General features: G+C 37.8%; 1 protein-coding gene across 1 annotated transcript; it reads left to right on the top strand.

The window, feature by feature from the left end:
* Nucleotides 1-7,389: 7,389 nt before the first annotated feature.
* On the top strand, nucleotides 7,390-13,059 carry LOC130612509 (frizzled-5-like). The gene is made up of 2 exons (XM_057433829.1): nucleotides 7,390-9,020; nucleotides 12,160-13,059. Exons 1-2 carry the CDS (start codon nucleotides 8,489-8,491, stop codon nucleotides 12,423-12,425), a joined length of 798 nt encoding a protein of 265 aa, XP_057289812.1. The 5' UTR covers nucleotides 7,390-8,488; the 3' UTR covers nucleotides 12,426-13,059.
* Nucleotides 13,060-15,942: the final 2,883 nt, after the last annotated feature.

Raw genomic sequence — 15,942 nt, 5'->3', positions numbered from 1 at the left:
GACAACGAATAATGTAATGAGGGTGTTGGCCCTTTTTTCCACATTCATTAGGATAGTTCTTGTCAATAACACATATCACATTATCATACGGATAACCATTAGGTACGTATCTCTACCCTAGTACCATAATCTCCTGATCTTTTTCTTTGAGGTCATCGTTGAGTATTGCCAGGGCTTGACGATATTCTTCGATTTCATTTTGTAATTCTTTGATACCCTTCATCGCAAGATATTTCATAATCTCAAGAGCCCTTGGTTTTCTAGATCTATGCACGATCTCTAATGCAGCATCCAGGGTCACGAAAGCATCGTCTCCGCTTACTTCCTTGGGCCATGCGGCAGCCGCATGGTCTGTGATCTCGTTACGGGGCGTGGTTTTTACGTCTCTGTAAGTTGCTCTTATATCAGCAATTCCCAAGAACCTTCCCAGATCAACACGCTTAAACATGGGTTTACCTTGATTGTTTAACAATATCTCAATGGTAGGCAATAAGGTAAGTGACATTTTATTTTAAATAATGGTTCCAACCAGAGTCCATATCATTAGGATGGTTATGAAAAAATACTTATTATTCCTTTCCCTTTCTAATGCATCCCTTAGCTCTTCGTCAAGAGCTTCCAGACTCCGCTCCAAATGTGGTATCCTGTCCAGTTCTTCGTGGCAAGCAGCCAGCTGATTTTCTAAGGTTCTTATATATGACATTTATTATAATATTCTCCAGGCTCTGGGGTATTCTAATCTAATATACAAACACGCGTGTTTGGACTTTTTGAGTTGATTTTTGATTATATCCCGGTCATCTATCTGATTAGTCTCTTCATTAATCATTTTCATATCAGAGGGCTTCGAGGGATACCAGCAAAACAACTGCTTTTTTTGTCGCCTAAGGTTCTTTGGTAAGGCCGACTGAGGACTGAGTTAACAACCATAAGCTGTGCTTTCGATGTCTCCCGCTGATAGCTAACTCGAGCAAGGGTTGACGCTTTTTATCCATACTCTCGTCGGCTATCATATCATCTATAATGAATAGGCTTTCTTCACCCGCTAAAAGCCTCGACAGTTGTTCTATCCAGTAAAAAAGTTGATCTCGTGGATCAATAAGGAATACATATGGATCTCTCCAAAGCGAAGATCTTTCCAAGTAAGTCTTGTTCCAGCGGATGATGGGGCAGAGTATCACTATATTGTGAAAATGACCCTTTTACTCATGCTCCAAAAGATCGAGGACACGTTGGGTCTTGCCCCAGCCGGTCGGTCCGGTAAAAATTGTAGTGCATCGATCTTTAACAACATTCATGTTTGTTATTAACAAATATGAACCTGTGGGCGCTTACTTAGGTGGCATCATCGAACGCTTATACTAGCCTTGTTTTATTGCGTAATCGTCAAATAAGATCGCACCAGTCATATATCCAGCGAGTTTAAGCCCATCCTCCAGATCCATCTTCGCACCTGGTCGAGAAACGCCTAATGCTTTTTTGGCACCCAGCGCCAAGACGATTGTATATGAAACTAGTCTGACAGACTCCCATAGGCTATCAACAACTTCTTTCTGATATTCTTTGCTGCCCATGCTTTTATTATAGGCCTATCTCATACGAAAAATGTCGATATCTGTCTTAGGCTCCTGCCTCGCGATTGGTTGATGAACCGCAGGTGGAGGCCGCTGAGTACTCGCGGATTTTTTACGTATAAAATAATATACACCTCCAATACATGCGATTATTGCAATAAGGCCTCCTCCAATGTATACTTTACTGCCCGTGGACTTGGAGGTACCTGTGGCAAGAACCTGACTCCCTTGAGAGGTACTTTTACCCATGTTCTTCTGCAAGTCGGCCTTGTTCTTGCGAGTCCATTCAGCAAGTCTTTTGCCAGCTGCAACACGACCTTCATTCTTCTTGGTAATTACTTGATTAGGTTCTTCACTCATTTCTTTATAAACCATAAGGCTTATAAAATCACTTCCCTAACCACGAGGGACCTGTGGCAACACATACAAATCTGATGGAAGACAGCAGCATGATCCACGTACTGGCATAGTGTAATCTCATATTCATCATCGTCACCATTAAACCGGATTGCTATTTTATAGTCTGAATAATCAAATTTGCACCATGGTACGTGATATGATTTGACCCAGTTTGGGTATAACATGTTTCAATGTAAAATACACGCTGGCCATACACTCACCATCGCTGTGGTCAATAGTAACGTCTCCAATATCCCCATTCGAAATGCTCAACCCAATGCCTAGGATGTGGGAAGATGTGTCTATATACATTTGCCGTAGTCGGGTATAAACATTTCCTCTTATGTCTCCAAGTTCCGGGGTGGAATGACAATCTCTTCGAAAAGCCTTGTTTCCAATTTTTCAAACATTCTTTTCTTTCTCTATTTCTTCCTTTTCATCAATGGACTGTGAAGGTTTTGCGTGATTAATCGTATGTGCAACCACCAACAGCGGCGCTAAAAATTTTCCGAACGCTGTATAGACGAGGATACCTAAATCAGCCATACTTTCGCGAATTATGGGGTCATTTTCAACATCTCTCCTCAAACCTTCAGGGCTGTCGAGGGTTACCACGGAAGAATTATCGCGATTAATAGCAATAACTCCATTTTTATTTGCAGCTTTGTGTAAAGGTGGTGTCTCACAACACCTTTACTGCTTATTAACGCGCATAGGTCGTAATACTTCTATCCCAGGCGCCCCTGCGGAAACGCTAGGCGATCCTAGTGAGCCTCTTGCGGTACAACAGCAGCAGCCTGTACTACTGGGTTTTTTTTGTCTCTAATATTGTCTTTCTGCACTGTCGGGGTTACAGGATGGTTCAACCCATACAATGATCACATTTACCCATACAAATGGAGTTATTGCTATTAATCGCTTGCAATCTTCTTTCCAAGGCATTTTTTGTTATCCTACGATCCCAGTATAAAACTTTAATGGTCGATACGCTAACTACTCTAAAGGCTTTGTATGAACACCATCCTCTAGCACTACCCTTTTATCGTAAAACGCTGATAGACCCAGCTTGTTTTGTTGATATGTGACCATACCCTGGTTATGTACGCGGAACCCCACATTTTTAGCGGTATCTAGCTCGCCTTTCAGTGCTTCCATGTACCTTGACCATGTCACCTCATTTTGCCTTTTCGACATTCCTTTGCAGGAAAATTTCGTGCCGTCTTTTCCTTCGACGAAATAACACTTTGCGGTCAATGCAATTATCTTCGAACCGGTGAATTCTTCTTTGAACAGCCTTCCAGTGCGGCTTGAATATTTATCGGTGACTAGCCAGTTTTTAACATCCTCATCGTACTGCTTGATTAATTGAGGACGAACAACATCACGTAAGTTATCTCCAGAGATTGCAAAATAAGCACTATCGGTATCCATATACACATATTTAAAATTTCGTCGATCTACGTACTTATCCAGGAAGTCATAGTAAAATTCGAGCATGCGCAGTTTGGCCAATTGATATACATATATCCCGCATTGGTACGCTCTATTAAGGAAAACGCATTGTTTACGCCGTCTTACTTCGTACGCGTCTCCAATTTCTTCAAGATCCTCTAGGTATGAGCTCCTCATTGCCGCATCTACTACCTTTTCATCGTTTGTAAATGTGGTATTGTTATGTCTCGCCAGATTCTCGATCATTTTTCCATAGAATGAGTTACCCTTCAGCTTTGCAGTATCGCCAGCGCTGCGCTTATCAGGATCTTTATCTGCTTTGCGATGCGCGTCCGCTATTTCTTTTGGGAACCATGCGAATGGTTTACCACGTGAGTACTTGAGTATTTGATAGCAAGCCGTAATCTTCAACCCATGATTAAGACATCACAACTAAAGCTGTATATTACCTTCACGCGCATATCCACGTGTGATGTTATTTTTCGTATGATCGCCTCTGTCAATGGCTGATTAAGCTTTTTGCTAAATCGCCATGTTTTGATGCGATTTCCTTCTTCAAGCATTTCACCGTCATCCTCCCTCGCTTCTTCTACAACTTCACCCTTCAGCGTTTTTTTGTACCGTTGTAGAGCGAAAGGATACGATTTTTTATCGATTTGAAGGCTTCATCTACCGATTATTATTTCGTGCATGATTGATGACGTCATATATGTTTTCGGGGATTTCCCTTGGTCGTCGACTGTATTTATGAAAAACTGTATGATCTCCTTCCTTCCTACTACTCCTTCCCTTAAAGAGGTCCACTGACCGTCTTGAGTTCATGCTAACGGACGTCTACCACCATGAAAAAAATGTGACGTCACAATGTGCATTCTTGTAGAATAAAGATGGATGTCAGCAAACTTTATCCGAGTTTGCCGAGTGCACCCGCGCAAGGCCCTGATCAGGATGAGGGACAGGTTTTCAGACTTAGAAAAATAGAGGAAATTGGACATTATCTCAGGGATGAAATAAAGGAAAGGAATAGATTGGCAAAGAGACTTAAGATGCACAATGGATGGGTGCGCCTTTGTGACCATGGACTACTTGGCGTAAGTGTGATTACGTCAGGGCTTGGCATTGGGGCTATGGTGTCAGGCCTGGGTGTCCCATTGGCCTGTGCAATGGGAGGACTCGCGATTGCTGCTGGAATAGGGCAAACCGGTCTTCGAAACGCCTCCAAACGGTTGCGTGTAGAATCCAAAAAACATGAGGGGATAAGGCTGCTTGCCGAGGCGAAGCTCAATTCCATCGTTGACCTGATCAGCAAGGCAATGGAAAATGACGTTATCAGTGACTACGAGTATAGCCTGATTAGCAAGAAAAAGGAAAGGTATATGTTGTTGAAAGAACAGATGCGGCAGCGGTTTAATAGAATCGTAAATATTATCAACGAACAGGAGAGAGCCCAGCTGGTTGCCAAGGGTAGGGAAAAATGCAAGGACGAAATTTTAAAAAAGCTTCAATCTGTGCAATATGCAAGCACTATGTAGAGTCTCCACCTGAATATAGGCCTTAATTTGTATTATAATTTATGGACCCAAAAGGTCTATAAAATATATGGTTTTTCTAGTCCTCGCTTAGCAACCATTCCTTTTTAAAGTCCTTATACCGGCATTCTGTGATGTGTACCTGGGGGTAGTGGTTTTTGCCTTGTACGTATACAGACGAAAAGGCTAGAATGGCGCTGGCTTGGCATCGTAGGGTACGGGCATACCATAGAATTTGGTGGTAATTACGTCCTTGTAATATTGAAGTTTAGCATTTATATAACGATCCTTTTTTACAGGTTCCGTCGCCAGTTGTTCGAAAATCAACTCCTCAATCTTTTGCCATATATGACGGTACTTCTTGACCCAATCTGGATACTCCTCAAAATCCAGACTCATTACCGGTGATGCATTAGTATTATACTTGGTCACCCTATTCGGGGACCAGATTTTCGGTGTTTTCACCCTAAGAGCTACCACGAGGTCGCGTGTATGGTACCCTATTACATATCGTTTGTCCTTGCCTCCATTGGCGGGAATAGCATCCGACACCGTCAGGTATTCTGCATTGACATCATTAATGTCTGTAAACGTAGCGGCAAAATTGTAGAATATATTAGGCTTAACAAGCTCGTTCTCAAATTTCAGCATTCTGTTTATTGTATATGAACGATTGCAGAGAATTGCATGCCATTGTACATGCACAACCACCCCCATTATATGTGATATATTCATTATAGCGGTACCAGCATACCATTTTACCACTTACCACGAACCTACGGCCACAGGTACATTTGTCATATACATCGAGTACCTTTCACAGTCATTACAATGTTCCATTTACTCTATCACAATTACATTGACGATCATGCTCCAGGTCATCAAGACGGTCCTGTAGGTCTTGAATCCTCTGCCTATTACTTCTTTTTCTCCCCCCTGTACACAGGCCAGGCTTACAAGTGGTAGTGAGAGACCCACGGCAGTAAGGAATGTCATGAATAGCATACTTTTTATGCTATATTGACAGTTAATACACATCTTTATTATTAGTACTAATATCTTGCAACATTTGCTGTAAGATAACGTTTTCAGGCCAACCCCCAATATTTTTTGAGACCTAACTTTTCATCCTCCGAAAAGCACCAATCAATGACCCTATCGGGATGCCAGGCTACTGGAAGAAGATCCTAATAAGCCATTACTGAACAAAAATAAATCTTGTTTTTTATTCATTTTTCTACTTAAAAAACCAATAGCCCAAAGTGCAGTTTTAGTTTGACTCTTCTCTAGTCTTTTTCTAGATAGGAAAGTAAAATAAAAACGACAGGATTTAATTGCCGCATTAATTTTTGAAAAGTTGCAAGTTTTCTTACCACTTCCTTTGTTTTGTTTGTTTTTACTTCAACATCATCTGTTAAATCTTCCATGTTTATCGTACTTAAAATTTCACCTTGTTGTTTTTTTTTTGTAGTATAATAAAACTCTTTCGAACGTCGGCAATGCTATCGGGACTTTGACCTTTAATAATTCTTTTATAAAACTTCGACTTTCGTTCTCTTCCAAAAAACTTTAATAGATTACACCTTCCATATTTATTTACTTCTTATATAATAATACGGAGTGTATGTGACGGTCATAGTGGATATCGTCATTTTCCTTTGATGTCGCCGAAATTTTCTTAAAGTCACCGAAAAAAGTATGTCTCAAATGGTAAATTTTTTGACGTTACGGCGCGACGTCAATAACACTAATTTAACGTCAATATCCTATATTAAATTAATGAAGCCATTACAGTGCACTTAAAACTTTGAGCCAAATAACTTGGAAACGAGGTGGTGACGTCAATGATTTTTCACCGCGTGGGTAACTAGGGACCATCTAGGACCAATTTCGGTAATTTTCCCAAACCTGGGTCTCCGAATCCGTTTCAAAAGTACGTCAAAAGTACATGATCCTATACATTTTCTTGATCAGCGTTTAAAGACCTATACGTTAAAGGCAACAGGTATACAAATTTCTAAAAAATAATTTTGTGTGTTTTCGCAGATCTGTGCTGACGTCAGCATAATTTTATACCCTCATATATTATTAACCGTTCATCAAAATCACATGATCACATACATTCTCTTCATGAGCGTGTCGAGCTCTACACAAAAGAGACAACCGATAAACTGAATTTCGTCAATTTGTTTTCGCATATGCACTGCTGACATCAGCAAAAGGTCTAAAATAACCAATTTTTACATTATCCCTCCTGCCTAAGTGGATTTCTCCACCGGCTTTATCGACTAGTTTACAAATAAATTAAATTAAATTATTATAGTATGCATAATTTGCACACATTATACGCATGCTTTAAATATGGTAGCTTTTAAAAAGGTTGAGAAGATCTAGAAGGCCGAAACAAACGGAGAGAAGCGTGGTGTGAATGTAGGACCTTTCCTTTTCCTATAAGGAAATATTTCTCATTTCTGACGTTGTTTTCCCCGTAAATCAATTTCCCTATAACATGCTATGAAATCGAAGCAGGACATCACAGAGTTATTCTTACTGCTACATAGTCTATATTACTGATGTCATTCAAGGAGGTCATATGGCGGGGAAGGATTAAGACAAAACAAATTCGTATTTCGTTTACTTCTGTAATGATTGACACATTATATGGGTTATTTACAATAACAATCTTCTGTTTACAGTAGCTATATTTTTGTTTACAAATAGCTGCTACATTGCTTTGTTAAGTTTAAAGAGGTTTGAAAAGAGGTTAAGATTGTTAAGAAAACCACATCTTAAATAAATAAGCATTGTTTAAGTTTGACGAGCAAGAAGAAAAAGTAAATGCATATAAACATAATAAAACATGCTTCGGGATGGTGCTATTTATGGCGCACAGCGAGAAACTTTATATTAAAGAATGAGATTTAGTATACGTTTTTCAATGTACAATGAAGATATGCTATCGTTTAAAGATTCAGTTATACAGCTACTCTTTGCTGAATACGAGGATGTAATACACAGAAAATTTCTTTTCTCATAAAAATATCAAGCTTAAGCGGGATTTTGCTCCTGTTGGTTTTGACATGATGAGTGGTTTATGACAGGCGGAAAGCAAACCAATATTAGAATGAATAAAAGAAAATGTATCCGTCAGTTTAAAGTGTGTAAAGAACAAAATAATAACTTGGAAGATTTAAGACTTTGTGACGTATGCTTTTCCAACATAATACGTATACGTATAACCAACTGTGTTGTTTGCTATGCTTCGTGTTACCGTTATAAATACTAGTGACTGTTTAAAAAGTAAATTTGAAATATTTATTTTAGAAAAGCTATCTGTTGCGACGGTTGGCAATTATAATTTTTTTATGGCTAAATGTGAACATTTTAAAATGCTGATACTAACCAGTTATTTTACTTTAAATGCAAATTGCATTTATAATGGTTTTGATAAATTCAAGATAGACAGCGTACGGTTTTATCTTATTTATTCATGTATTACTTTGATTACTTTTTATGCAAGGAAAATAAACAAGTATGAAATACGATTTTGGCTTTCTCACATTTTCGATTTTGGTGATAACATCTTCTAAGGGAATGCGCAACGCAGTGGAAAAAAAGCCAAAATGCCAATCCATTGCAACCAAGTCAGTGTGTGGGTTTCTACGAAAAGATGGTTACAACACTACCGGCTTTCCAAACATATACAACCATCGCAATCAGGAAGAGGCTTTGAGAGATCTCAATCAATTTCAACCGTTAATGAAAATACAGTGTGCAAAGGAGATTTCCCAATTCCTTTGTACGACGTACCTTCCATTTTGTCTTCCGCCGACACAAAATATAATTTTACCTTGTCGATCTCTTTGCTTAAAATCAAAGAGTGGCTGTGAAGAAGTCATGAAAAGGTATGGCTTCCATTGGCCGTTTAACTGTACCATCTTTCCAGACGACACAAAAGGAGCCATTTGCTTGGTATACAATGATAATATTGTTAAAACTACTCCTAAAACAGTGGCTACAACACAACATATAACATCAAAAAAACAAGGGAAAAAGAAGTTGAGAGGTATGGTGTTCTTTTGCTAAAGTTCTATTACGATAGTACTAGTTATCGCAGGGTTTTTCAAGTTCTTATATTTTTTTTTCATTGAAATTGGGCGAAGAAGGTAGAAACAACAATTTTAAAAAAACATGCAGGCACACTAATACGCATGCGATAACCATAACACAAGTTATTACACGACTGTTGTTTTGCTATCCAATGATAGTTTTGTTCCTCGTACGTCGAGGTTATCAATCAATATTGTACTTACAAGCAAGGATGGTGATACAACCTTTGTTAGTTATTTGGGTAGAGCGATTATTAAGAAAGTTCTCGCTAAGATAGAGTCACATGAACTAGTGTATATTGACTATTTTAATAAATTAATTTGTTGGAGCGACTTGTAGATGACAAGTGGACAAAGGAATGATAAGGTATTTGGAGTGAGAATTTAAGGAAGTTGAGGGTGGGGACAAAGGATGCTATCAAGATGAATGAGGAGGAGAATTGATTTGGTACGGTTTTTGGAGGGACGTTCTGTATTTTACTGGATTGGAAGTTGCTTGAGACTGCTATTCCCCTTCCACCAATCTGGTTTATCGGAGAGATGGACTTACAAGTTGACGTTTAATGATTATAAGACTGCTTCGCATACGATTGATGGGATAACTTTGCAATATGAAGTTGTTAATATCGAGGCTTTGACAAACGAGGTTAGAATGAACTATGCCGATACTGCGATATTGTAGGATAGGATAAATAAGGTGAGCGGAACCGTGAATGGCCATCCGACTCAATTGTTTAGTTCGGGTCTGAGAACATATCATCGGTGGGGAGAAGTGAAGAAACCTTTAGCTACTGAGAATGTTAAGCTTCATGAAAGTTACTACTTTCATGAAGCTTTCATGAAGACAGACAGACAGACAGACAGACAGACAGACAGACAGACAGACAGACAGACAGACAGACAGACAGACAGACAGACAGACAGACAGACAGACAGACAGACAGACAGACAGACAGACAGACAGACAGACAGACAGACAGACAGACAGACAGACAGACAGACAGACAGACAGACAGACAGACAGACAGACAGACAGACAGACAGACAGACAGACAGACAGACAGACAGACAGACAGACAGACAGACAGACAGACAGACAGACAGACAGACAGACAGACAGACAGACAGACAGACAGACAGACAGACAGACAGACAGACAGACAGACAGACAGACAGACAGACAGACAGACAGACAGACAGACAGACAGACAGACAGACAGACAGACAGACAGACAGACAGACAGACAGACAGACAGACAGACAGACAGACAGACAGACAGACAGACAGACAGACAGACGGTATTAAATTATAGATGGATGGATGCACAGATTAATATTAAGAGTGGAACATTCTCAAATCTGTTATATGAAAATATTTGTAAAGGATCCTTGTATGGCGTTATTTGTGGTTTCGATAGGTTGTGGACAGATTAAATTGGTTTTAGATTTGTTGTATGGTGAGTTTAGGGGTAATTTGAAATATATTTTGGTTTTGTGTTTTACTTTGAGGTGGAAAAGAATTATTTGGAAAGGAAGTGGTTGTGGACTGATGATTGTGTATTTTTGGTGAAACCTGCTGATAAGTTGTTTGAAGTTATGGGGTGTTTTAAGAGAATTTGCAAGTTGTGAGGTTCTGTTTATTGTTTATGAAGTTATGTTGATGAAAGAGGAGACAACCGTTGTTGGATTTGAGTATTAGTGGTAGACGTAGGTTTGCATTCTTTGTGGTTGATGACACGGTTTACAACATTTACATATAAACTTTCTGCTGCCCCGACTGTTCATTTGAGGCTAGATAAGTCTTACTAGGATTTTCATCCAACAATAATATCCAAATATGTATAGTAGATCAATTGCGTCTTCGTTTCGCGTTAACCTTATAATTTTTATAACTTATCATATCCGAACACGCATGTCCTCTTGCTGGGAAGTATAAAACGTCAAATTTTAAATGTGTTTCTTGTATTTTGATGGTCTTTGTGGCTTTTTTATTGTATGTTCCTTTGAGAGATAAAGGGAAGATTTCTATAAATTTATTGTACGCGTCATTACAGTTTTACTAATTTCTACTTACTTCCAATTTATTTGCACTAATGCCAGTTTAAATTTCTTAATCGCAATTTTGGAAAAAATTGTAAATATTCTTTTTTCGGTGCATCGATGGAGCGTCGTCAGCTGTATTGCATGTAAAAAACTCTGCAAAGTGGTCTGAAATATCTGTTTTTACAATACCTGATGTGACCTCAAGCTCCAAAAGAGAATTAATAAATATGTGATCAAGATTTGTGTTAGATGTACCGGCTACATGTATTAATTATGGGTATAAATCCCGCAAAGAAGAGAGTGCTAAATATATTTTTATTGTTTGCATTACTTTCATATTTTAACCCTATTAGGTCCGGGGGTTTTTATAGGCTTGTCCAAATTGAATCAAACTTGACACGCTTATAGAACGTCACAAAAGAAAAAAATGGCAGCATTAAATTTTTGATTATGTCAGCACTTTTCTTGTGGCGTCATCGAAAGCTTGAAAATTGATCAAAATACCGCTAATTTAATTACTTTAGTTCTGCAGCGAATTTTCAATATTGTTTAAAGTTTATGAAAGCGAAATAAAAAATTATTTAACATATATTCCGTTTTTTGCATAGTTTGCCTAAAAATCATTTTGTACGACTGGCAACCAAATCTCATGAGGTTGATAATAAATGCTGTTCATGTGTTTGTCACGTTTTTCAATGTTGATTTTTTCTTCTATCTTCTTAACCGTTTTTCAAGAGCCTTTGTCGATACCTTTCTTGTCATTCCAGGTGGACGGATAACTTTTGCTCCAGCTGTATTCTGCAATTTCGTTTTCACTGTCTCTTACTGCTGAGATATGTTTTTGAACCCGCTGGGTGTTTCTTTTTAAATTAAAATATGCAAATAAAATAAGTAGCTTGTGTTGATTTAAGTTGTATGAAACAAATAGCGTCTACAATTAATGAATTGAAGAAGTAACATTAACTGCGAAATTGCCCAAGGAAATGCGTAAAAAACAATTGAAGTAAACACGAGAGCTGAAAGATTGTAACTACTACATCTTATATTTTTTAGGTAACGTAAAAGGTAATGAGAACGACAAACTTAAAATCAAATGCCCGAAAGGATTCCAGGTGGATATACGGAAGGTGGTGCACAGGAATTCAAAATGCTGCCCATACGCTTCAAAATTTGTTTTATCCGCGATATGTCAAACAAAAACAACATGCGACTTTGTTGTCGAACAGAAAACATTTGGAGGACATTGCGAAGGAAAAGTTGGGTCAGTCCTTGTGAGATACAAATGTTTCATTCAATCCAAGAATTCATCACAGTGTTAAGAACGTGATCTAAACATTCTTATTGTAATTTTCAAGATATATTTTAAGATAAACCGCATTGAATTTGTTTTGTATGTTAGATGTGTTTTCAGTTATGTAGAAACTGTCATAATATACACAGTTAAGAGATAGAGCATATACATAGTTTAGCTAATAATTAATACACGTTTTTGGAAGAACACTGCGATTCGAGAATCATTCTTAATTTCTTCTATTTTACGACAACAAGGTTTTATTAAGATGTTCCTAGAAATCACAAAATAACTAGCCCTCCTTTCATTCCTCCTTTTTCGATATATGTTCTTAGGTGCGAAGCCGTATAAAGCCTCTGAATTGGTGTTAATTTTTTGACTAACGGAAAGCCTGATGTTCTTAATGCCATTACTACCAGGGATTTTTGCCTTTCCTCTGCAACTTACGATCCGGAATTATTTTTTAATAAAACTTTGCAGTTCTACAGGCCTTTTTAAGCATCTACAATTTAACTTTAAATAATTTTTATGACGTCATCAATCTTGTGATCATTAAATCTCGTTATTCATGAAATTATTTGTTGAGCTTTATTATGTTATAATTGTTGTAATTTTAAAATGATTTGCAATCCAAAGATAACACATAATATACATGTACTCGATGAAGATTTAAGATTAATTAAAATATTAACCTGTCTGAAATTTATCCTGGGGAACATTAATTGATCCTGCATTAAGTTATGCTCCTAGATTAAAAGAGAAAAAAGTCAGACTAATTCAAGACTCCATCAACAGTAAGTGACAAATAAATATCAACCAACCTCGGGTATTTTTACGTTTAAATATAAATAAATGCAAGAAATACTCATCGATGGAAGGCAAATTTGATCTTCCATCGCGAATTTACAAAATATATTGCCATAATATCCGCGTAACCCCTGTGCGTTTGCGTCGTTTATTACGTAGGAGACGTTAGATCGGTCCAGCAAATGCAGCAACCTTGAGCCACAGCCGTTTAAGCTTGCGCCCCTTTTTGGCATATTTGTCACTTCTAAATAGTCTTCTTTAGCAGGCCCGCGTCTGTAGAGTTCGTGTACAAGATGGGGTAGGTTCTCTGAGGACTTTTACCCTTAACAGTGTAGCCTATATCCTTGTGTGCATATTTTTTCTGCTGTTTTCGCTGTCCACGCACACTAGCTCTGTTGTCAGTCTAGCTTTGGACTTATCCAGATTGCTCCTAGGTGAGTGTGTTCGACGTTTGATATTCGCTAGTCACAAATTGCACATGAGTACCACTGCTCCCAGGTGAGTGACGTACTCACCCGGGAGCAGTGGTACTCTCGACCAAACAATAACTCAAGATTACAGGTACAATTCACCTACAAATTATAATTACCCATATAGTCATGTGACTAAACCTCCCTTAGCGATAGAGAAACTCGCCTTTTCTTTTCTTATTAACCTAATCGGTTTGCTAAGTCTGTTCAGCGTGGCTAATAAACAAATTAAAAGAGAATTATATAGAGGAACCTATTTGTCATAAACAGATCCGCAATAATTACCCACAGCTAACGCCAGGTCGGTTGGTTTTGATTCTATTGTGGATCAATTTAACTACCCGAGTGAGAGCCAGCATAAGAAAGAGAATCATTTTCCACGCTGTCAGTGGTGTTGTACGGGCCCTGGTATACAATACGTGCTTTTCCTAATAAGTATATCTTCACCCTCGTCTCAAGCTTTTTTTGCCTTTTATGATATGAGAGAAGACGGCAAAAAATACCCGGTATCGTTAAGCGATTTTGACCAATATATTTAGTTTATGCGACCAACAATGGGGAACTTTAACAGCCAGATTTTTATGTTCCAACAACAGAAAACGTACTAACATATTGTATTGTCTCACGAGTAAAATATACAAGGAAAATTATCTTGGTAACTGCAATAAGCGTCTTTAAAGTTTGATAAGAAGTTGTGCTGTTTTATTAGCAGGTTACATAATACTTTAATATAGTTTAGCTACTTCCTGAATAAAAATTTTCTTTGCTCACCTTATATAGTACATTGTTAGACTTCAAATCCAGTTTATTAAAAAAGTTTTTATTTTTGTGGCGTTTTGATTCCTATGGAAAAATCAAGGAAGTGAAGAGAAAGGCAGACTACTTTCTGGATATATATAGACAGCTTCAGATATTATGAAAGCTTGCGTTAGACAGTTATGTAGTTAAAAGAGCATACCATTAAGGGATTTTGGAGAATTAATTTTTGCAAGAACTATTTTTCGAAAAACTTGTTGTTAAGTTAGCAAGTTCTACTCCTGTTTAAAATACCTCCTTAATTGAGAACAGGTAATTTTTGAGTCGTGGAGTTTGGTTGTTAGGTAGTTGCTGAGGGGAGAGTTGGAGAGTTCCTAGTTTTTGCGATGATGAAGTTGAAAATTGTATTTGCTCTTTTCCTTAGAACCTATTATTTTTTTATATATTTAACACGCGCTACGGGAAATTGCGGCATACTACAACACGAGATCACACTAAATTAAAGGTTACTGGATTTCAGCAAAACTAGCAAAATATAATTCCTTATCTCTGTTCGCTCCGGGTAGGTTGGAAGCATTCTGGTTGCTTCCTTAAAATAACGCGAGATGTTCTCGAAGAGGATCTAGGGCCTAGGTGTTGAAAAAACCGAGATTGATAAAAAGACTTTCTTCTAAAGTTTGCCAAACTACGGCACAATTGGCGTACACATATTCAAATAATTTGAGCACAAGACTAGCTGACCAAAAATGAACTTTCATTTTGTTGCGTTGTGACTGACTGCAGAAGATAAACAGCAAACTTGGCAAGCAGATAAACTTTAAAGTTGAAAAGGTAGACAGAAAAAAATATATGCAAATAGTGAAATACTTTGTAAAATATGTACAGGTTCACACATGGAGAGCAGGATTTTTAAGCCGTCACCAGCAAAAGTAGCGACTCGCTAACTCACCGAATACCAGCCCCCAGCCTACCTAACTTCCTAACTATAAAATTTCTCATACTCCTCCTTAATCTGGATATATTAATAAGTATGAGTACATGTACTGAAAGGAATATAATAAGTTGAAGGTTTTTTTCACTACAAGAAAATATTCCGTGGAATGAAATGGAAAGGAACAAAAAAGTTTCCGAGCATGCATGCTTAAAATGAACAGATTTTCTTGGCTCTACTGTTCCGAGCAAAGTAGAATCTTTTTCTTTGGGTTGTGTACAGAAAAGACGGGTACAGAATTATGGTTATTTCATTTTGTTAGAATTGTGTAGTGTGCTTACTTCCTGTGTGCAATATCATGAAGTGGAAATTACAAGTAAAAAATTTCCTGTTCTATTTCTGTCCGTTTCGCTTCATGAAAAGTTTTTTTAAAGTGGAAAATAGCCTTTAAAGTGCTCAGTGAAGTCGGCTATCAAAAATACTTCTTGTTCGAAACTATACTTTTTGCTAAAAATAAAATTGAAATAAAGACTGAAACTTGCTATGACATGTTTTTAGGTTGGTTCAACAAATGTGAGTCA

The sequence above is a fragment of the Hydractinia symbiolongicarpus genome, chromosome 10 (genome assembly GCF_029227915.1).
Source record: "Hydractinia symbiolongicarpus strain clone_291-10 chromosome 10, HSymV2.1, whole genome shotgun sequence".
In the NCBI taxonomy this organism is placed as follows: Eukaryota; Metazoa; Cnidaria; class Hydrozoa; order Anthoathecata; family Hydractiniidae; genus Hydractinia; species Hydractinia symbiolongicarpus.
Note: the sequence above shows the minus strand (reverse complement) of the source record. Positions and strands in the feature narration are given on the sequence as shown.

Coding starts and splice junctions, on each gene's coding strand:
- LOC130612509 (XM_057433829.1), top strand. CDS start 8,489: ATGAAATACGATTTTGGCTTTCTCACATTTTCGATTTTGGTGATAACA. Junction 9,021..12,159: donor AGGGAAAAAGAAGTTGAGAG/GTATGGTGTTCT, acceptor TATATTTTTTAG/GTAACGTAAAAGGTAATGAG.